Source organism: Choloepus didactylus, chromosome 6 (assembly GCF_015220235.1).
Source record: "Choloepus didactylus isolate mChoDid1 chromosome 6, mChoDid1.pri, whole genome shotgun sequence".
NCBI lineage: Eukaryota > Metazoa > Chordata > Mammalia > Pilosa > Megalonychidae > Choloepus > Choloepus didactylus.
The window spans coordinates 82,282,660-82,306,244 of record NC_051312.1 but is presented as its reverse complement, the minus strand read 5'-3'; the positions used below and the strand labels follow the sequence as shown (position 1 = coordinate 82,306,244).

The following is a 23,585-nucleotide window of genomic DNA, read 5'->3' as shown; positions in this document are numbered from 1 at the left end:
ATTTATAAATAATTGTAAACTTATCCATACAACTTATAAACTCGCTTATCATTGCTAATAATTTTGCTGTAAATAATTTTGGCTTCTCTGTGTGGGCAATTAACTCATCTGTGTTTAATGACCACTTTCTACTTTTCCAGCTCTGTAGTGGCTTGGAGCTATGTACCCCAGAAAAACATGCTCTTATACTTAATCCATTCCTGTGGGGGTGGATGCATTGTAAATAAGAGCTCTTTAAGATATTACTGTAGCTAAGGTGTGGCCCAAAGAATCAGGTTGGGTTTGACCAGATTACTGGAGTGCTTTATAAACAGAGTGAAAGACAGAAAGAAGCCACAGAGGGAGCAGCCAGAAGCTGAAATCAGTGGAACCAGAAAAGAACAAGAGAAGCCAGGAGAGGCCACCCCGTGCATTGCCATGTGACAGAGAAGTCAATGACCAAGGACAACCAGCAGCCAGCCCCTGAACGCCATGGTCTTCTGGGAGAAAGCATTGCTTTGATGATGCCTTGATTTTGGACTTTTCTTAGCCTCAAAATCATGAACCAATAAATTCATGTTGTTTAAACAAACAACCAAACAAAAATATGCAACTTCTGCCAAAGCTTCATGATGAAAACTTAACACTATATAAAATTTAACTACTTTATATGGTAGCCTAGATTGTCCTGGTATTGCTGAAATATGAGGTCTTTCATTTTTTCATTTATCTTAGTGAGAAAAAAAAGTAAAACAAATCAAAACAAAATAACAAGACATAATAAACAAAAAAACATGAAAATTTGGGCAGTTCCACTCCCATAAATCAAATATCGATGATTAGATGACTAATAATGAAATATTTGCATGAAAAGTCACATAAAGATATAAAGATGATAAAATGGTTTAGTGTAATGATAATAGTAAACACATATAAGCTCTTAATATCAGCCAGGCATAGCTTTAATATTTTATAGTATTAACTATCTGAATCATTCTAATACCCCAAGAAGCAGTTACTACTCATTAATCCCTTTGTATAGCCAAGGAAACTGAAGCAGTGGTATGGAGGGGAGTAGAGTGTATACAGTGGAGACACTAGAGGACAATGAGGAGGAAATAGAGGCACAGATCCTTTTCAATCTGCAGAAATACATATATAAGTATAGAGAAGTGACTGTGGAAACAAGGCATAAACTACATTTTTTCACCAGACAACAATATTTTTCCAAGCCAGCAATGGTAGAATTTGAGGGAAAAACATGAAGGCATGTGCTCTGTTTTTATTTCTGATGCTGACAGTGGAGCTACAAAGCCTGTAAGTGAGAAGGGACTGTGGCAGAGAAGAACAATCTCATAAAACTTATTGTCACAGCTGATGACCAAAAGCAGAAAGCAAGGAATTACTGTGTTCGGTAAAATATGTGCAGTTTCATAAAGAAAATGGAATCTGTATGTCTTCAGACTTTTCTTTACCAATCTTTTCATGAGTATTCAACTGACTCATAAATGAGAAAATAAACATAAAATCTAATACACCCCTAAACTGGTGGAATTTGCCTCCATACAAATGCTTCAACAAATAGGAACAAATAGAATATGTGAAGAGATAAAAATAACTATGACTATTCTATTGAGTCATGTAGCTTACTTAAAGTAAGAATATAAATGACCTTCTAGCTCAACCAAATAAACTAAACTCTACAATATGAATTTATTTTAAAAACTCTGAAAGAAAAAGAGTACATACATTTGTGTACAAATATAGTACAAAACGCTGCTAGTAAGAAAATTTAACCACTTTTACAGGGTAGGGATGAGAAGAGACATTTAACATCCTCATATAATTTAAATAACATAAACATTATGAAATGAGGCAATACCACTACAAATAACATCAACTACCATTTCTTTATCAGTTAGAATATTTCAGGCACAAATTTGGATCTTTTAATAGTTCATATTTTGGTACTAAATTGAAGTTTGGAAATTAAGTAGCTCACAAATAGTCAAACAGTTATTAAGTGAGAAAAATTAAAATTTCAAATGAGGTGTCTAACTCCAAGGACAATTTCATAACCACTCTGCTATGAGGTAATACAGGAACAGACTATAAAATACCAAATCAAAGGTGAAGAAAATATTCAGTTGCTAACATATTATTTTAAGATTTAAACTGGAATTCTATAAAGTTATGAGCATAGCACTTAATGCAGATATGTCAGTGGAAGATAAGGACACACCTGAGAAAATTTTCACTTATAAGTTAGAGATCCTGATTAAAACAACCAGAGAAAAATAAATAAAAATAAAAGAGGGAAAACTGAGATATGCCATATAAAAAATCAGTGTGCCTAAAGAAAAATATAGAGAGGTGGAGAGAAAATGCATGTAAAAATAAATCATGAAAAAAATCTCCTTTGAGGATGACAAGAATCAACATATCAAAGGACAGGTTTAATATTAGAAAAGACATATATGTTGATTCCCTCCTCTCAGGAAATTTTTTTTGTATATATTTTAGCAAGTTGTCAAATTACAAAAGACAAGCAGTATCATTTAATAATTTCTCCTGAGGTTGATTCCTCCTGTTACTCCTCATCACACAGCTGAGATGATGCTGTTACTCTGACCAACAGGGGAGATGGATGTGATCAGAGGGTGGGGAGAGATTTGATTTCTGTCCACCTTAAGGAAGAAGCCAACAGGTGGGGGCCAAGAAGGATTCCCATCCCCAAATGCAGGTTTAACCTGAGAGGCATCAGAATGCTTAAAACAAGCTCATTCATTCCCTGTTGCTGGAGCTAATGTCCCAGCATGTCCTTCCCAGGGGAGCTACCTCTGCATAAAGTGTTCCTCTAGAGGGGTCTGGGCAAGAAGCCAGCCTGACCCAACCGAGCAGGCAGAATGTTCTACCTGAGAAGGGAACCCAGGTCATAATTAATGCTTCCTGTGGATGCCCCCCACAGGAAGGCTCAGAGAGTTGGGACAGCCCAGCACTGTGGACAGAGAACAGTTTCTGGAAGGAACATCAGGTAGCACCACTTACAGATGTATCTGGGAGGAAAGTGCCAGGTGCTCTTTACTGCAGCTACCACCATAGACTGGGAGCCCCACACAGCCTATGTGTGCACCTTCCATGCAGATTAGAGCCTGGAGAAGTTCCCAAAACCCAGAACCATCGAATGTGCCATGGAGAGCAATGTGGTGGTCAGTAGAGTGACTTCTATGCAACAGATTCTACATTTTATTAGGTGTAAGTCATCGGGGTTGTCCATCACACTGTGAGCTGCAAACCAGGATGTCAGGACCTGTTCCACCTATGTCAAAAGGTGCATTTGAGGCTCATATTCAGTATATGTGACCATCTTTTTCAAAGATGGAATGAAACATACATGCAAATTACACTGAATTACAAAGTTCCAATTTGTTCTCAATTCTAACCAACATGTTCCATATTTCAGGTTGAAGTTTCACTGATTTTATATTTATATATTTTTATAGATTTGTATATTTGTATATTCACTCCAGGCTTACTGCCTTTAATAAATTGATATCTATGAAGGATTTATGAATTCTCTGAGTCCTGAACATTTTGCCACCCTTTTTCTAACTACATGTGCAATGTGTGCTTGGAATGTTATGAAGTTTCTTTAAAACACAGCCATCTATTCTGATACAAACCTGGACATCTACAAAATCTTAGAACTGCATGGTGGTGACTCAGTTCCTTTTGTACCTTCTGGGAAAATAATTTCATGCATACATTATTAGTAAGGTTATATGTTTAATGTTGAGAACCAAGAGTCACATCCATGGATAATATTAATGACAAATTATTATAGCTAATATTTACAAACCAACAATGTGGAAGATACTTTGTTAGGCACATCATAAGGAATATCTTATTTAATTTCAAAAAGAGCCACATTAGTTTAATAATATGATTATCTAATAATTTAAATATTAGCAAAGCTAAATAAAGCTTAGGGGGTGAATTGACTAAGGTCATCAGTAAGTGGGGCTGGTGGGACATAAACCCATGGTTGCTGAGTCCAAAGTGATGGTCCCAAACACCACACTAACTGATTCATGATCAGCCACATGTAGACTGATGGGCTGTGTTATGGAGAGACAAGATTCCATGGATGATTATGACACCAAATGTACATTGGTTGGTAAAGCCAGTCTATGCAGAGAATCTACCTTCTAATCATGATCTGAAACCATGCAAATCATGGGGCCTTCAATTAAATCTATAGCTTTACAACTTATGATAAATGGCAAGAAAGGCTGGTTCATCTTGTAGACTAACATATCAGAAGATGTTTGTCATGAGTACTGTGCTGAGAATGTTATGATTCTGATTCTGGCAAGGCTCTTCATAAAACTAGTATAATAATATATTACTGGCATGTCTTAAATTATAGATGTTGGAAATTATTATTCGAGGTATGCAAAGGGTTTTAAACTTTGAATTAGAGCTATTCTACTGAAAAATATTGGAACGGATAATAGTCTACTCATGTTGGTAGAGTCACAAAAATGAATGAGAGGACTTAATCCCTTAATAATGTTTTAGATAACTTTGTTACTTGTTCAAGGTTTGACCAGGGGCCCTCAAAAGTTTAATGTTCTCATATTTTTGGCACCCTTTTAGTTTAAATTTTCACTAACTGAGAGTCCTTTCTTACATGCATGTGATGCCTGTGGGTTTCTAAGCGGATCACTTAGGTATAACATCAGCAAATTAGGAACTGGGAGATGATACATGGTGTTAGGGAATATCAGTATGTACCTTCCACATTTTAACTCCAGAAAGTATGTTTTATCCAAACAGCTTTCTAAAATCCACTTCCTTTCTTTGATGTGTTCTCCAAAAGTTAGCCTGCTTTTCTTTCTCTTGTTGCCAAGTCCTTCTCAAGTCCCTCTTACAAATCACCTCCTTCTGGCCCTCAGATCACCTCTAGACCTCAGCAATTCTACCTTACACAATGTCTGATCTCACTGCCAACCTTCCTTCTCCCTCTACTTTCAGTGTCATCCATAAATCTTTTCAGTGTTAAGCCATTGATTGCTGAACACTTCAGGAAATCAGACAGGAAGAAAGAAAATTAAACACATTAAACTTACTATATTACACAAAACTACTTCCTAATTTTTCCTGGGTCTACAGGCTTTAAATAACTGTGCAATGATGATATGATGAATACAAGACATTTTTTTAAACCTTAGAAGTACTACCTGTTTTGACATATACTTATGAAAAAGCACTATTGCCAAAAGGTCAAGAGATTTGGAACTAGGTAGACAGATCCATGTTCAAATTCTAGCCTAACAACTTAAATTTATGATAAGTTGACTAAACTTTGGCTTTCTTGCCTATAAAAATGTTATAATAATAGCATCCATATCATAAGATTATTATGAAATTTGAATGAGAATATTTATATGAAATGTCTGTTGCATACCATTGGCAATAATTATTTTCTTTCACAGACTCTTTCTCTTGGGTAAATCTCCATCAAATGAAGCAAAAACAAAAGTGTTCCGCTCTCAAATAGAGAAAAAAATGGACTCTGGTGTCCATTCCAATTGGGGCATTCCCAGTTGATTAGGTTTTTGGAATCCTTAAATTAGTTTCAGATTCTAATATTATAGTAATATGGACTCTGGTTGGATATACTGAATAATTATATTTGGAAATGTTTAGTGGGGCATAATAGTCTAATACATGTAAAATAAATAATAAGCTATAAAGAACGCTTGAAAAAATGGGACACTGTTTAGGATAATATGTTGGTATTCTGTCTGTGTACTGCTACCCAATTCAGCATTATTTAGAGAATGTCAATTATCAATAAACTTATTTCAAATGATCATAAAGAATGTACCATATTTACCATTTCACTGAAAAGCTGAAAAGTACCTATAACATGGAAAATATTCAGAATACAATCAAAATCTCATTTAAAACAGAAGTCACTGCTGTATAGTTTACCTTTATAAAGGCTATTTATTTTATCTTACACTCTCTGAATGTGATTGTGAAATACTGTAGTGAGATTTTATACTTCTTGGCTTTTTGTAGTAATTGAGTGATATAAATTATCATTGTATTCAAATTAAATATTCTATCTCTTCCATAAGCCCCCAAATGGAATATGTCTTTTAAATCAAATGGAATTATAATGTTTGATTAAAATATATTAGATATATTAATTTGGCCTAGTTTTAGTGTTTATACCCTTTTTGTAATGGAGAATATCAAACATACACACACATTTACTCAAACCCACAAAGTAACAAAGTGGCACCATAATGCATCCATCACTCAATTTCTACAACTATAAATATTCTGTTATTCTCTCCAGGCTCAGATTTCATTTCTTAAGTAAATTATATCCACATAAAAGCACAATCTTAACTGATTACTTTCAATAAATGGATAACCTAAATAGCCTTCGCATCTGTCAAGATGCAGAACTTTCTATCACTACAAGAAATCTTTTTTTGCAATCCAGTAAATCTCTGCTTCACATTACACCCCCAGGTAATCACTGACTTGAAACTTCTCAACATTGGTTTTTTGCATATTCTACAGCTTCATATAAATGGAAATATATAGTATGTACTCTTCTGTAACTAAAATCAATCATCAGCTCAGCATAATGATCTTGAGATTCATCTGCGTTGTTGCATGTGTCAGTAGTTGGTCCATCTTTATTACTGAATATGTCGGTTGTGTAAATATTCCAAAATTTGGTTTTCTTTTCATCTGTTGATGGAGATTAGGGTTGTTTATACTATGAGGCTATTCTGATTAATGCAGCTATGACTATCCTTGTACAATTTTTATAGGTACACATGTCTTACTTTCTGCTGGTTAAACACTAAGGGGTTGAATTTTTATGCATAATGGTTTTTGTGGTATAGGAGTAAATCTTTAATAAACTACCAATTTTCCCAAAGTTGTACTATTTTCAATTCACATTGTCAATGTAAGAGATCTTACTGCTCCATGTCCTTGTCAGAATTTGGTTTTGTCATTTTTTTATTTGAGCCATTCTTGTGAATGAGTAGAGATCTACCATTGCAGTTTTAATTTATATTTCCTGATGACTAATATCTGAGAATTTTATGTGAATGTTTACATCTGTATATTTTCATTTCCAAAGTGTCCATTTAAGTCTATTTATCTCTTTTGTCAAGGCTTCTTTCTCTTTTTTACTGGTAAGTATTCTTCAGTTGGTCCTTTGTCAGAAATAAGTAATATGGATATTTCTGCCAGTTTGTGCCTTCCAAGTTAATTTTTATGGCAACACATTTAAATATAATGACCTTGAATAGATCAATTTTATGATGATTGCTATTTAGAAAATAAAGTGTTGTTTACTACAGATTTTCAGGGTATTCCTTTTCATTTTACACTGAAGACAGAGTTTAAGCCTTTTTATCTAAGTAGATATGAAATTAAATTTTTTTATTTTGAGAGCTTGAAATCAAGGTTGATTTTTCATATGCATATTCACCTATACTGGCATCATTGTCTTTCCTTTTTTCTTAATAATAGGGGGAGTTTTAGCATTTTACCATTCAGGATGATGTTAGCTGTAGGTTTTCCAAAAATGCTTTTCATCAAACTGAACAATTTCTTTTTTTTCCCTAAGTTTGCTGAGAGATTTTTTAAAATATCATACATGAATGCTGAATTTAACTAAATAGTTTTCTGGTCTCTAATAGTGAATTAAATTGTTTTTTGAGTGATATGGTAGTAAAATATTAATGATAATTTATTAGTCAAAGCATTAAACATAGGTACACTGCAGATAGGGATCAATGCACATTTATGAAGAAGAATAGAAGGAGCAGCAATGCCTACAAAGGTAAGTGAAAATGATAAGTGGTTACTTTCTTTCTATAATTTCAAAGTTTATCTCATGTCAATATTTCGCCCTCATTTCACAACATTTTGGGAAGTTTAATTTTACGACTCTGCATGGTTCACTAAAAAAGGAAACTTGAAGGTACTTAACAAAAGTTATGATTAATGAAATAGTTTTCAGTTGCTAGTATAGAGAGATGAGTACTTACCCAGTAAAATAATATAAATACATCATGAATTTCCACATCACAGTACCAGAATGGGCTGCTTCTGTCCCTCCACAGTCCTCATGGTACTGTCAAGTAGGATAGAGCATAATTTGAATGTTGCTGATATTTAATTGTTTCCTAACTCCCATTATGTTCATGACACTTTCATTGGAAAGCTATTATGTGTATGATATCCAACCACCATATATTCACTTTTTCTTTCCCAGAAATATTGAAGAAATCAGGATATTCTCCAAGAGCCCTCAGCAAGATGTCCTCTGCCAATGACACAGCTGCACACCCTGCAGAATTCGTGCTACTGGGGGTCCCGGGTCGGGAAACTTTCCACATCTGGATTGCTTTCCCTTTCTTTGTTGTTTATCTCATAGCACTAGTGGGAAATGCCACTATCCTAACTGTGATCAAGACTGAGCAGAGTCTGCATCAACCCATGTTCTACTTTCTAGCTCTTCTCTCCTTTATTGATCTAGGCCTCTCCACTTCTACCATCCCCAAGATGCTGGCCATATTCTGGTTCAAACTAAGAGAGAGAAGCTTTGAAGGCTGCCTCATCCAAATGTTCTTCATCCACACCTACACTGGTATGGAATCTGATGTGCTCCTGGCCATGGCAATTGAATGCTTTGTTGCCATATCTGACCCTGTGAGATATAGCACAGTCCTCACCAACAAAGTGGTAGCTGTCATGGTCTCTGTTGTAGTGGGAAGGCCAGTACTCCTTGTCATGCCCTTCTGCCCTCTTCTCAAGCAACTGCCCTTCTTTGGCCATTACATTATCCCTCACACCTACTGTGAACACATGGGAATCACCCACCTTGCCTTTGCTAGTATAGGGGTCAACATCATCTATGGCTTATTTACCATTACTGCCCTGTTCTTTGACTTGATCCTCATTGTTCTTTCTTATGTTCAGATTCTTTGAGCTCTTTTCTTTCTTCCTTTCAGCCATGCCAGGCTTAAACACTTAGCACATGTGGTTCTCATGTGTCATCTTGGCCTTCTACACACCAGCATTTTTCTCCTTTATGATTCACCAGTTTAGTAGAAATATCCCTCACTACATTCACATCTTCTTGGCCAATCTATGTGGTTGTTCCTCCTTGTTAAAATCCAGTTATTTATGGTATTAAGACAAAGCAGATTCGGGACCAGGTTGTGAGACTATTTGTAATGAGAATGGCTTAATTGTAATCAAAGTGGATAAATTCTCTGAATCTATAACTAAGCATGGACATGTCCCTGGGTGCCCTGAATTGAGATCAAGTAACTGCCACACAGTAATTACTTTAGTTATTGTTTGAGCCTTCCAAACTCAAACTTAGTGTTTCTTTTTGGTAATTTTCACATTCACTATCAACAGATTTTTTTTGTTTTGTTTTTTTTGTTAAGAGTGAGAGAAGATTTTGAGGCCTACTAAAAAAATAAATCAAGGCTACTGAATATGCAGTGAGAATAACATATTCCATGACACTACTATAAATTTGCACAATTTTAATTAAAGGCAGATTATGGTGGCATACAATTTTACAGGCTAACGCTGACCCATGTATCAATATTCTGTAATTCTTCCCTTCAAATAACTTGTGTCTGCTTATATTACTTCCATCCTTGTCATAGTCTTTAATTTCACTCAGAATTTTATTGTGATCTGCATGTTATTTGCCCTTCAATGCTTTCTCTCCAAGAATCAAACACATTCTATACTGCCAACTTTGCAGTGAGAGTAAAACCTAGGAAAGTATTATATGAAAAAGAAATTTAAATATCTAATTTCTTCTTGAATTTAATTATAGATATATCTATATATAAAGACACACACAAAATACATGCAAACTGAATTCAATTAATGTAAAATGATCATATATCATGATCAAAACTGGCAGACCCCATTAATGCAACAGCAATTTTTGCATTGAATAATCAATCAATTTCTTCACAATATCAAATAAAACAAAAAACCATATAACAATCTTATTAAGTGAAGAAAGAAGCATTTGATAAATTCAAACATCAATTCTGGATAAAAATTTCAGAAAACTAGGAATGGAAGGGGACTCTTTCCACTTGAAAAGGAGCATCTATAAAAATCAGATAATTTACATCATGCTTAATGATGAAACAGTATTTTGTCTCTAATATATGGAAAAATTGAAAGCTGTCTCCTTTTAGCACATCTTTCCAACATTGGGTGCGTGGTTCTAACCAGTGTATTAAGGAAAGTAAAAAGAAATTAATATTATTGCTATTGGAGGAAAGAAGTAAAATCTGCTTATTGTGGATAACATGATTTTCTGTGTAGAAATTCTTACAAATGGTACCTGAAAGAAACTAGAACTAATATGCTAGTTTCAGAAGTTTACAACCTACAAGGTCAATATACAAATAAAAATTATACTTCCTTTATTACCAATATTCTTTTAGAAAATTAAATAAAATATTTATAATAGATTCAAAATGTAAAATATTTAGGAATATATTTTACAAAAGATACACAAGACCTACATAGAGAAAACTAAAAATTATCACTGAGATAAATTAAAGAAGACATTTATAAATGCAGAGATATATAATGGCGATGTCTGAATTCTCAATATTGTGAATATTTCAATTCACCCCAAAATTGATATGAAGATTTATTCAAATTCTACCATAATTTCAAGCAGGCTTTTATTATAGAAATTGACAAGTTGATTCTCAAATTCATTGGAAATATAAAGTACTTAGAGTAACCAAAACAACCTTGAAAAATGTAAGAAATTTGGAGATCTTACAATAATCAAGGCAGTTTTGATAGTTGTATAAATATACACAACTTGATTAATAGACAAAAATAGGAAGTTTACTAGTAGACCCAAACATATATGGTCAATTTATCTTCAACTGAATTGTTAATTCAGTGTAGGAGGGACAGTTCTATAACAATTGCAAAACCATGCACCAAAAAAATGAATTTCAATCTATATTTATACCTCACAAAAAAATTAGTAAAAATGGATCAGGAACCTAAGTGCACAACCCAAAACTATAAACTTTTAGAATGAAATGTACTAGAAGATCTTTATGACTTAGGGTTTAGCAAATTTTCTTCAATAAGACACAAATAGCCTGATGAATGTTCAAAATTAATGAATTGGATTTCATAAAAAGTATGGACTTCTAGTCTTCCAAAGCACTGTTAAGAAAATGAAAAGGCATTTTACTCTCTGTGAGATAATATTTGAAATTAAATACCTGATAATAGATTTAAACCTAGAAAACATATAAAGATGTCTTAAAATTATGTAAATAAAGCCACAAACCCAGTTAAAATGGGCAAAAGGTTTGGATGAACTTTTCACTAAAAGATATACAGATTATAAACAAGCACATGATATCATGCTCAATGTCATTAGTAATTAGGTCATGCAAATTAAAACCTCAATAAGATACAATATACACTATTGTGATGGTCAAAAATTTAAAAAAGATTGACCATAACATGTGCTGGTAAGGATATAGAGGAACTGGTACTATCACATACTGATGTTGGAAATGTAAATGGTACAATCACTTTGGAAAAAAAATTGACAAATTTCTTCACTGTAAATTTACTCCTGCCATATGGCAAAGCTGTTTCATTCCTCTACATTTTTACTATGGGTAATTTCAAAGCTTATGTTCATGCAGTGTCTTGTTCATAAATGTTCAGAACTGCTTTATTTGCAATGTTCACAAACTGGAACAAATCTAAATATTTATCAACAGGTGAATTGATAAACTCTAGCATATCCATATAATAAATTATTCACCATTATAAAGGAATGAACTGAGGAGACAGATAATAATATGGGTGAATCTCAAAATAATTATACTTAATAAAAGAAGTCAGGAAAATAAGACATATTGTACAATTCCATCTATATAAAAATATTAAATTCAACCTGATCTATAGTCACTAGAGCAAATCAGTGTCTCCTGGGAAAAGAGGGTAAGTTTTAGGGAAGGGTCTTTCATGCCCTCTAACAATGGACTTCAAAGTCACATGGGGAAACTGGAGGGTAAAGGACATGTTTATTATCTTAATTATAATTATTTCATAAGTGAATACATATGGCAAAATGTATAAAGTTGAACCCTTCAAATATATTATATTTACTGTATCTCAAACCTCAATAAAGCTATAAAATATGATTTAAAAAAATCCTCAATGGCTCCCATTCTTACTGAGGATTATAATTATCTTATGGATCTACATGAACCAGGTCCCTTAAAATATCCTTGAAATTCTCTCCTACCATTCTCTCTTTTGCTTATTTTTCTTGAACCATATCGCCTTCTTCGTTTTTTTTCAGAGCTCAGGAACAGTACAAAGTTTGCCTTGCCATTTCTTTTTCCTAAAATACTCATCAGAAACTACTTTGCTAAATGTTTCATTGCCTTCAAATATTTTCTCACAAACTGTTGATTCTTTTCCTGAAAATTCCACATGTAAATATACCCTCCACCAAATACACAACATCCTGCATGCCCCTTTTTAAACTTTTCTACATAGCACTTATTCAAACTGTAACACTATATTTATATTTAAAACTCTATATTAGCAGCATATCCAGTTATGACCAAGATGAATTAAACCTACTGCTGTCAGTCTCTTTTACTTATTAAAAACTAAAATATAGACAAAATACAAAAACAGCTACTTGAGGACACTTGACAGTATACAAATCAAGCAGATTGAAACAAACATCATCAAACAGGTAGTGAAAATAATACATACAAATGACATAACCTGGTAAAATGGTATTATACAGGAATTCAGGATGAAGAAAGAAAAGCCAGCAGAAAGTATTCAGAAGTGGTGTGAAAAACAGGCAAGCATTCAGTGCACTGAAATTGGCAAAAAGGGAGACAATACAAAGACGAATTTGAATATAATTCATATGAAAAGGGCTTTCTCTGCCTAATAATTTATAAAACTGCATATTTAATCTCATGTATTAAGTGTTATTCCTTTGCCATTCATTATTTCTGTAATAACATTTTCTTCACACGGTCATAGATCTGCTTGGTTCTGACTCCATATATGATAGGGTTGAGCATTGGTGGAACTATGACATAAAGATTAGCCAGAAGAATGTGGATATAGCGGGGAACATTCTGGCCAAAGCGATGTGTCATAAAGGAAAAGAGTGAAGGCGTATAGAAAGCAAGAATTACAAAAACATGTGAACCACATGTGCTGAGGGACTTCAGTCGGGCTTCACGGGAAGGAAGATGGAAAATAGCACAGAGTATCTGAACATAAGAAAGAGCAATGGCTATAATGTCAAACAATAGGTTGCAAATGGCACCTAAGCCATAAATAATATTGATCTGGATACTGGCACAAGACAGACGAGCAAGTCCCATGTGCTCACAATAGGTATGGGGGATGACATGATTCCCACAGAAGGGCAATCGCAGTATGAGAAATACAAATGGAAGAGCAAAAATAAATGACCTCACTAATACACCTAAAACAATCACAGAAACAGCCTTGTTGGTGAGGATGGTGCAATATCTCAGTGGGTGGTAGATGGCCACATAGCGGTCATAAGCCATTGCTAAGAGGACTGCTGACTCCATAAGTGTGAAGCTGTGGATGAAAATCATCTGGATGAGGCAGGCATCAAAGATGATCTCCCTTAGGTTGAACCAGAAGATGCCGAGCATCTTAGGGATGGTAGCTGTGGAGAGGCCCAAGTCAATAGTGGCCAGCATGGCCAGGAAGTAGAACATGGGCTGGTGTAGGCTGCTGTCAGCCTGGATCACAAAGAGAATGGTGATGTTTCCTACTAATGCAATCATATACACAGCAAAAAAGGGAAATCCGATCCAGAGGTGATGTGTTTCCAATCCCGGGATTCCCAGCAGCAAGAAGGAGGAGGGATGGAACTGTGTGTCATTGGAAAGCAACATTCTCTTTGGTCACACATAAGTCCACAGTCCTCAAAATGTGTGCTCACCCAATCTGCAGGGCACCTGATAGAATCCTGCAGCTTTGTAGACCTACAAGTAATTCAAGAATGTCATACAGTTGTGTTCAATTCTCTTCTAGAGGTAATTCTATCAGCTTAAAATGCACTGTGTACAGGCCACTAGAGAGAAGTGACATTTCAAGGATAAGCCCAGGAGGCAGTTATACAGCGAACTGAAATAAAGAATTTTATATGGTATTTTCTTCTGTTAGCTTCCCAATAGTCTTACCACTGATATTAAGATAAGGAATTTGCCTTAACACTCATCTTATTTGTCAGCTTCTCTCACTATCACCACTGTGACTAACAGAATCCCCCTTCAATCTTTACTAAGGGTTCACCTAGTTCTAAATATAGTAATGATCTTGATAATTCCATTTCATTGAATGACAACACACAGGAATTATCCCACAAGGTTTGTAATAACTATTCAATAAATATACAGATTAATCAAAATTTAAGCAAAAATATTAAAATCATTTTAAAATAATTAAAATTGGATCATTTGTTACAAAAAAAGACAGGGAATGGTAGTGAAAACAGTAGTATCAATTACCAATTATCAAGGTACTGCCTACAATTTGCAATGCTTTATGTCAGACCGGTGCTACAATCTTCTCTAATCTTTAACAACACCCCCAAAGGAGAACATTAATTTTCCCTATTTTAAATGTAACTGATCTTAGCTTCAATGTGTTTAAGAGACTTGCCAGGAGTTTAAAATGCTTTTAATGGAAGATGCAGAAAATGAAGCTGGGGGGGAAATCAAAGATTAGAAATAGAAGAGGAATGAATGCTACATATTCTGGGAACTAAACACACATACAAAATACTCCTTCCCCTTTCTACAAAATACAATATATTTTAAAAAATAGCAACATCCATCTCTAGTTTATAGGTGAGGTAGTTCTGAATTTAGGAGTTTAAGACATATGCCAAAGAAGTTGAATAAAATCTAAAGAAACAAGAAAAAATTAAGAGCATTGGAAAATAGGAGCATGATAATTCAATTATTTTCAAATTTACCTAAACCCTTCTTTTATCTGTTCATATACCTTCCTTATAGCATTTGACAGGGGAATATTTCAAAAGTATTTCTATATCCATGTGTGTAATCATCTTGTAGTTAAAAAAGTCTTTGTCCTGATCATGTGAAGATTCCAGAGGAGCAAAGCTATGACCACAATTTCAGGAAGAAATATCAAGGTAATATCCAGGCACTGTAATAAAGGAAACAAAACCAAGGAAAAGAATGTCTGTGATAATTACGTTAGGAACAATACAATATGTATGGAAAGGCAAAGAGAAGAAAAACTATGAGTAGGAGAAACTATTAGCAGTAGACACACTGTGGCCATTCAAATAGGAATAGAGGCAATTTCCATAATGTTTTGGTCTTGTATTGGAATTGTGGATACTTTTAAAAGATGTTGTGATGGATGATAGCAGGAATGGAAGTTGGATTCACACAGGGAGGGAAACTTTTCCATGAAACTTATGAGTGAAAAAGATCAAAAACAAAGAAACAAAAAAAAAACCTGAAGATGAACAAATTCTCAGTGTAAATCCCAATAGCAGTCAGTCTCTTATTGAATAAAACTCCTTTTCCCTAAAAATAGCATCTCTGGAGCTCAAGAATGTAGGCAGTATTCTCAGAAAGCCATAAACAACAAAGCATTCTTTTTTACCACTATGTACATAGGCAGCAGGTTCTCATTTAATGGGAAATTTGCTTCAAGAAATAGATGTAAGAGCTGATTTTCAAAAGGTAAAAATAAGATTCCTCTCCAGGTTTTCCAAGGGGGAAGGCATGGTACTATGTTCTGTGTTTGCACATAAAATAACGGTGAAATGATATACTCCAGCTCATATAATTATGTCTTACCAAGGTTCAGAGTGTATTAAATAGGTGGTCAGACAGTGGTCTGAATAGACCAAGGGAAACAGGAAGACAAACACTGCCAAATGAATACAAATAATTTGAGTAGAAATAGAGGACATAGAGAGAGAAACAAGATCTGATTTCTCAGCTATATAAATCTGTATACACTGTGGACATTAATACATGGGTTGCCTTAGAAGATAACAAAAGAACCAATTTTGTTAAACCCCAGGTGCAGTACACCTCTTGTTTGGAATATATGAAGGTGGGGAGGATTAGTAAGGGTAGTTTCCTATCTCATGGGAAGGCCTTCAGTAATTACAAATTATAGCTGAGAATAGCTACAAGCTTTTGTTTAAAACTATTTTGAAATTTCATACCTTCTCAGAGGTAGTCTTTCCATCTGAAATTACTATAGGAGCACCCCAACATTTTCTCCTTGATTCCCTTTATCTTGCTTTGATGAATCATAAAGTGGCATGGCCGAGCTTCTCATGAACAAAAGCACGTGAAAATACTGGATTTTTTTAAAAGTATCCTTCAATGCAAAATTTTGATATATCGACCTCAGGCACTGGGGAACGCCCTCACATGTGCTTGATCCCTTCTTTTTCTCTGTCCCTACAAGTCAAATTACCAATATATGTTATAGAAGTTTCACAAATATTATTCATGTTTGCACAGCTGTATCCAATTTCAAATGTGAAACACTCAAAAAAAGTTCATCATAAGTATAATTAATAAATACAATATGAGAATGTGGCATAGTAAGTCAATGAATAATCTACACCTGCATACATCAATGTGGATGAAACTTACAAAATAATGATGGAAGAAAGAAGTCAGCCATTTACACAAAGTTCAAAAAGAGTAAAAACCAATCTATGATCTAAAAAGTCAGGATAATCGTTACTTCGTGGGGATCTGGCAACACTATTGGACTTCTGGGGTGATGATAATATTCTGCAGATTGATTTAGAAACTGATTACAGAAGTGTAAACTATTTGTGAAAAATTCATCAAGCTGTACACAAATGATATACACAGTTTATGTATCTGAAGATTCCAGATACATGTTCTGAAAATGAGTCTCTTAATGGTAAATAGAATATATTTCACTTATTTTTGAAGCCCCAGAATCATCTAACACTTTACATCAAGTAACAAGTTAGAATGAAACTAATGAATGGATATAAAGACTTCTCAGGTCAAAGATAACTTGCTCTCTTATTTTCTCATTAATACTTCAGGCATCCATCCATTATTAATTCCTTTTGCGGATATTATGGAATGTTTTCTATGTGTCAGAAACTCTTCTGAGGCATTTTAAAACTGAGACATACACAATCATGAATGCAAAAAAAAGTTATATTGAACCTGAGCAATGGATATAAAGAAAGGATATTTAAGGGAGACAGGTATCCCAGAATAATTACATGAAATCAGAATTTTCAGGAATACATTTGTTTTAATTTCAATATCCCACCCAAAAGTGAAATAAGTTCTATCTCAGTTTGAGTATTTAATCATGTAATATATTCTTAGAAGTTATCCAGAGAGAAGAAACTCTCAAAATTATGACATATTCTGATTGATACTCACACACCACTTCTTAATAGCAAGATCTAATGGTTCATCATAAATATCACCATTGTCTCAAATCCTGACATTTGTAACTGTAGAGTTATACAGTAGCATATTTGTATGCTCCAGAAATTTAAATGTTATAGAACTAAATTCTTCCGATTTTCTTTTTACTTCTCTGTCTTCAAACTTCCAGTCTTCTTTAGGACTTTTCCTCCTGTGACCATTTACTACATACTGGTGATTTTTAACCTTCAGCCTGAGCTCCAGTTCTTTCTTATTCAATTTAATCAATATAAAATATCTTATCTTATATTCATTGTTTCAATTGCTATCTTTATATTAAAGATTCCTAAATATTTGTCTCCAGCCCCCAGTACCATTCCTGAGCTTCATATTCACATATACAAATACCTCCTGAATCATTATCATTACTTTTGTTCACAAAATACCACAAATTAAATATTTCTAAAATTGCATTCATGAGTTCTCACTTTTCTAAACACAAACTTAATCTTTCTTAACTTTATCTCAGTAAATGTCATTACCATTGAATGATTTGGTCAATTCAGCAATCTAAGAATCATCTTTTCCCCTTCTCCATCCATGTAAAGAAAAATATTATTGATTCCACATCTAAAAATATCATTAAATGCATTACATTTGTCACCATTCTCATGGGACTAGTTTAAACCATAATCATTTGTTGGGTTGACTACAGCACAGTATTTTCAAGTGTTTAAGAACAGGAACCCTGCAGTCAGATCAATTGTGTTAAAACTCAACTTCACTATTTATTTGCTGTATTGTCAAGAAGGTAAATAACAAGGATCACTTATTTCCTGTCTCTTCCCAGAAGTACTCTGTCTCTATACCTCAGTTGATTCAGTCTAGGAATGAACAGTAATGAACTGTGAGCTGGAAGAGAAGGAAGACTCACCAGTCTGAGACCAGGATGGATTCCTGGGTCGGTTTTTTATTGTCTCCTTGGTCTTTTTGAGGACTCAGCTTTTTCCTAGGAGGGGATTTCAAAAGAAAATTCCCTAGAGCCAGTTTTGTAAAGTGCACAAAGTCACTAAGGATCTAGCTTCAAATCTGTTCCTGAGTCAAGGAGAGGAAGCCATTAGGGAGACCTGGCTCCTTAGGAAATGAAGGCAGACAAGTCAGGTTTCTTGAGTAACTTGTGAGTCTCCAAGAACCTTTTCTTACCTTGCACCTTCCCAGAGCATCTTTTAGGGAGGCAGTATAATTTTTCTTCAAGTATAAGAGTCCTGTATTCAGACCACCTTTGCGCTACTTGTTGCTATAACCAATTTACTAACTAAAGTGACATTGGGTTTCTTACTGAAACTCACATTTTTGTTTTATTTTTTCAGTTGCTCCCTCTGTTTGTCTGCTCCACGCTATCACTCATGCATGGTTAATCTCAAATACAACCATTTTTAGTGGGGCAACATGGCAGAGTGGTAAGGCACAGAATTTCGTCTCTCCTCTAGAGCAGCTAGTAATCACCCAAGAACGGGGTTTCCAGTAACCAGTCACACATTGGACACAATTTTGGAATTGGAGGAAACACTGAGATCAAAGCAAACATTGTAAGTTCCCCGACCAGGGGTCTGGCACCCCTCCCCATGCAGATCCCACAGACTGTCTTGCTGTTGGCTCCCTGAAAGGGAAAAAAAAAGGAAAAAAAAACAACAATCTGCTGAGGACAAGAAGAGGGGCTCAACCCAGCCTGAATTGTAAAATTAATTAACAAATTAATTAACTAATTTTTGGAGCTGGGGTTGCTAAAGAAGAGCTGGGCTCTGAGAAGGAGGGCCACATAAAAGCAGGTGTCCATTCCCAGGCTCCAAAAAAGCCTTTTTTTTCCCTCCCTACATTTTGTCCTTTCTCTCTTCTCACTGACTTCTTATCTTTTTGCATTTCAATAGCCCCTGGCAGGGGTGGAATTGAGGCTGTTGGAGAGTAATTATCAAACAATAGCCCAATAGGAGATATCTGTAAACAGTATGACATTTTACAAAGGTGTCTCACACAACTGTGGGGAAACATGAGTCCAAATTCTCTAGGGCAGGCTGCATACTGGCACTCTGACGAAGGTGGCTGAAGTGAAAAAGAAGGTTCTGCCTTCTGATTGATGAAGCTATCACCTTCCCCTTAAAATCCTTTAACTGATTAGAATAAACCTCTTTCATTGTGGAAGACACTCCCCTTGACCACTGAAGATGTAATCAGCCATCCATGCAATCAACATACTGATGATTTAAGTGCACAGAATTGCCTGGAAGGAACAGATAAGCCACTGATTGCTTGACCAGACAACTGGGCACCATCACCTGGCCAAGTTGACACATGAACCTAACCATCACAGTCCACCCCTGTCAACTTGGTAATTATACACATCACCTTAAACCATGCTTAATCTCTAAATAAAAAACAATAACAGGCACACTTTTCTGCCTAACAATACTCAACTATCCTTCATACAACTGGAGATGCACTAAATCTCTCCAGAATAGGGTGCAAGTCCTTGGGTAATATTCACTTTTTTTTTTTTTTTAATCTTCATTTTATTGAGATATATTCACATACCATGCAGTCATACAAAACAAATCGTACATTCGATTGTTCACAGTACCATTACGTAGTTGTACATTCATCACCTAAATCAATCCCTGACACCTTCATTAGCACACACACAAAAATAATAAGAATAGGGTAATATTCACTTTTACACTTGATATCCTAAAACTTAAATACTATAACATAAGTAATACAACTTTTGTCATATGATAAGGGGATATGATAGAAGAAGAAACAAAGATACTTGCTTTATGTACAAATACAAACACACTCAAAAGAAGGAAGAAATTTTCATACCAATACAGTCCTCATTTCTGTAACTGGTGACATGGTCATAGTTTATATTTATCACTACCTTCTTCCACTACCCATGCCATATTCCCTTTACCCTCAGCAAGCACCTTAGCTGGCTGTGGTTATTTGCCTGGTGGAGTGACACAAACCTTCAATCCAGAAATTTCTGGGCCATTGGTAGTCCTGACTGGATTGGGTTTTGGCAGTTTTCCATTGACTTTAATCTCAGGGCATGGTAGTACTTATTAAGAGATGTCCTAGGGAATCTCCTGTATTCCAGGAAAACTCTTCTTTACATCCACTGTGTAGTTGCAGTTCTATTTCCCCTTGATAGTCAGGATCACTCACCCCAGCCTACTAGAGTTAATAAACAAGTTCAGCAAAGTGGTAGGATACCAAATAAACATGCAAAAATCAGTAGGATTTCTGTACACTAGTAAATAGCAATCTGAGGAAGAATCAAGGAAAAATTCCACTAACAGTAGCAATCAAAAGAATCAAATATCTAGGAAGAAATTTAACCCACAATGAAAACTACAGAATATTGCTAAAAGAAATCAAGGAAGATAGATCTAAATAAATAGAAAGACATAAAATGTTCACGTATTTGGAAGACAAAATATAGTTAAGATATCAGTTCTACCCAAAATTTCTTATAGATTCAATGAAATACCAATCAAAACCCCAGCAATTTACTTTGCAGACCTAGAAAAACCAATAATCAAATTTATTTGGAAGGCTGGGTGCCCCAAATAGCTAAAAACATCTTGAGAAGGAAAAATGCAGTGGGAAATCTCACAGTACCTGACTTTAAAGCATACTACAAAGCTTTGGTGTTCAAAACTGTATGGTAATTGCATAAAGATATATATACCAACCAAAGGAGTTGAGAGTTCAGACACAGACCCTCTCACCTATGGACAACTGATTTTGGACATGGCAGCCAAATCCATGTGGCACAGAACACCCTCTTCAACAAATGGTACTTAAAGAACTGGATATATATATCCAAAAGACTGCAAGAGGATACCATCTCACACCTTATACAAAAATAGACTCAAAATGGATATAATACCAAAACATCAGAGTTAGACCATAAAAGTCTTCAAAGAAAATGTAGGGCAGTATCTTAAAAAGCTTGTGATAGGATGTGTGTACCTAGATCTGAAAGCAGGGACACAAACAGACATTTGTTCATCGATGTTAAAAGCAGCATTATTCATGATTGCCAATAGACGGAAACAGTGAAAATATCCATCAATTGATGAATGGTTAAGCAAATTGTGGTATATAAATATGGTGGAATATTAGGCAGCTGTAAGACAAAATAAAGTCATGATGCATGCAACAACATGGATGAAACTTGAGGACGTTATGTTGAGTGAAGTAAGCCAGAAACAAAAGCACAAATACCATATGGTCTCACTCATATGAACTAAATATAATGAACAAACTCTGAGAGCTAGAGAGCACAGGCAATGCTTACAGGGTAGAAAATATTCAATTAGATTAACAGTAAAGGTTAAGAAATGGATAGTACAATACTTTGCGAGGCTACCACAAAACTATAAGTGACTACACCAGGAGCCACTGCTTGTAATCTTAGGATGGATGGCATGATGTGTGAATAAATATGTTAAAAAATAAACAGAAATCTACAAGTGTTGGAGGATATGCGGAGAAAGAGATATATCTATTCACTGTTGGTGAGGAAGTAGAACTTTGCAGCCCCGCTGGAGGGCAGTGCGGCAGTACCTCAGAAGCTAAGTACAGGGTTGTCACACGATTCCACAATCCTGACACTGGGTATGTACTTGGAAGAACTGAAGGCACTATGAGCCAGATATAACTTTCAATATTTTGTAGTATTAACTCTCTGAATCACTGTGATATTCTAAGAAGCAGTTACTACTTATTAATCCTTTGTATAGCCAAGTAAACTGAAGCAGTGGTATGTAGGGGAATAGAGTGTATACAGTGGAGACACTAGAGGGCAATGAGGAGGGAAATAGATGCACAAATCCTTTATTCTGTAAAAATAGAATATGAAAGTATGGAGAAGTGACTGTGGAAACAAGACAGAAACTTGTTTTTTCACCAGACAACAATATTTGTCCAAGCCAACAATGGTAGAATTTGACAGAAAAATGTAAAGGCATGTGCTACCTTTTATTTCTGACACTGGCAGTGGAGCAACAAAGTCCGTAAATGAGAAAGAATTGTGGCAGAGAAGATAATCTCAAATAACTTATTGTCACAGCTGATGACCAACAGCATAAAACAAAAATTTACTGTGTTCAGTAAAATATGTGCAGACTCATAAAGCAAACAAAATCTATATGAAATCAGATTTTTTCTTTACCAATCTGTTCATGAGTATCCAACTGACTCATAAATGAGGAAACAAACATCTAATATATGTCCCTATCTTGGTGGGATTTGCCTCCATACAAGTGCTTCAACAAATAGGCACAAAAGAACAGGTATTGAAAATGACTTGGTGTCTTTCATTATTTTTACAAAGTAGATATTTTTTCTCAACAATATACCCTGCCCAATTCCTTTCCTCCTTCCTTTCTGAAATCTAACTTCATGTTTAGATATTTTTACTCTATACACCACTACTCTGAAATTCTTTTGCTTAATTTCCTCATTTACCCCCCTCTGCTTTTCTAGAGATGTTTTCTGACTCATACTCAATTTTACTACATTTCTCTTGATCTAAATCTAAGCCTAATATTTAAATTATTTTTATACTATCCAGATTTCTGCCAATGTTTTAATGTTTTATTTTATGTACTAGATATAATATATAATTGATACATATATCATCTCTTTATGATAGCTGTTTTCTGTATGGCCTGTGGTCTAATTACATAGTTTGTGGTCTCTCTTGGTTTTTGATCATACTCTTTGGTCTGTTTTTTGAGTGCCTATTTTTGAGGTCATGCCAGCCATTGCATATCAGATATTTTAGACAAAATATTTGGCCTAGAATGATGTTACATTCCTTCAGAGATCTCTTATTTTTGCTTGATTATAGAATAGAAGACTCAGCTCTTAGCCTCATTGGTGTTCTCATACCAGTGAACAAAAAGGAAATAAAGACGATAATCTCAGGTGGTGGGAATTGAACCTGCTTAGCTTGAA

General features: G+C 34.8%; 1 protein-coding gene and 1 pseudogene across 1 annotated transcript; one reads left to right on the top strand and one right to left on the bottom strand.

Moving 5' to 3' along the window:
• Positions 1-8,343: 8,343 nt before the first annotated feature.
• On the top strand, positions 8,344-9,278 carry LOC119537134 (annotated as a pseudogene).
• Positions 9,279-13,094: 3,816 nt separating this feature from the next.
• LOC119536410 (olfactory receptor 52E2-like) lies at positions 13,095-22,053 on the bottom strand. The gene is made up of 2 exons (XM_037839183.1): positions 22,030-22,053; positions 13,095-14,033 (listed from the first exon to the last, which is right to left on the bottom strand). Exons 1-2 carry the CDS (start codon positions 22,051-22,053, stop codon positions 13,095-13,097), a joined length of 963 nt encoding a protein of 320 aa, XP_037695111.1.
• Between the last annotated feature and the right edge of the window lie 1,532 nt (positions 22,054-23,585).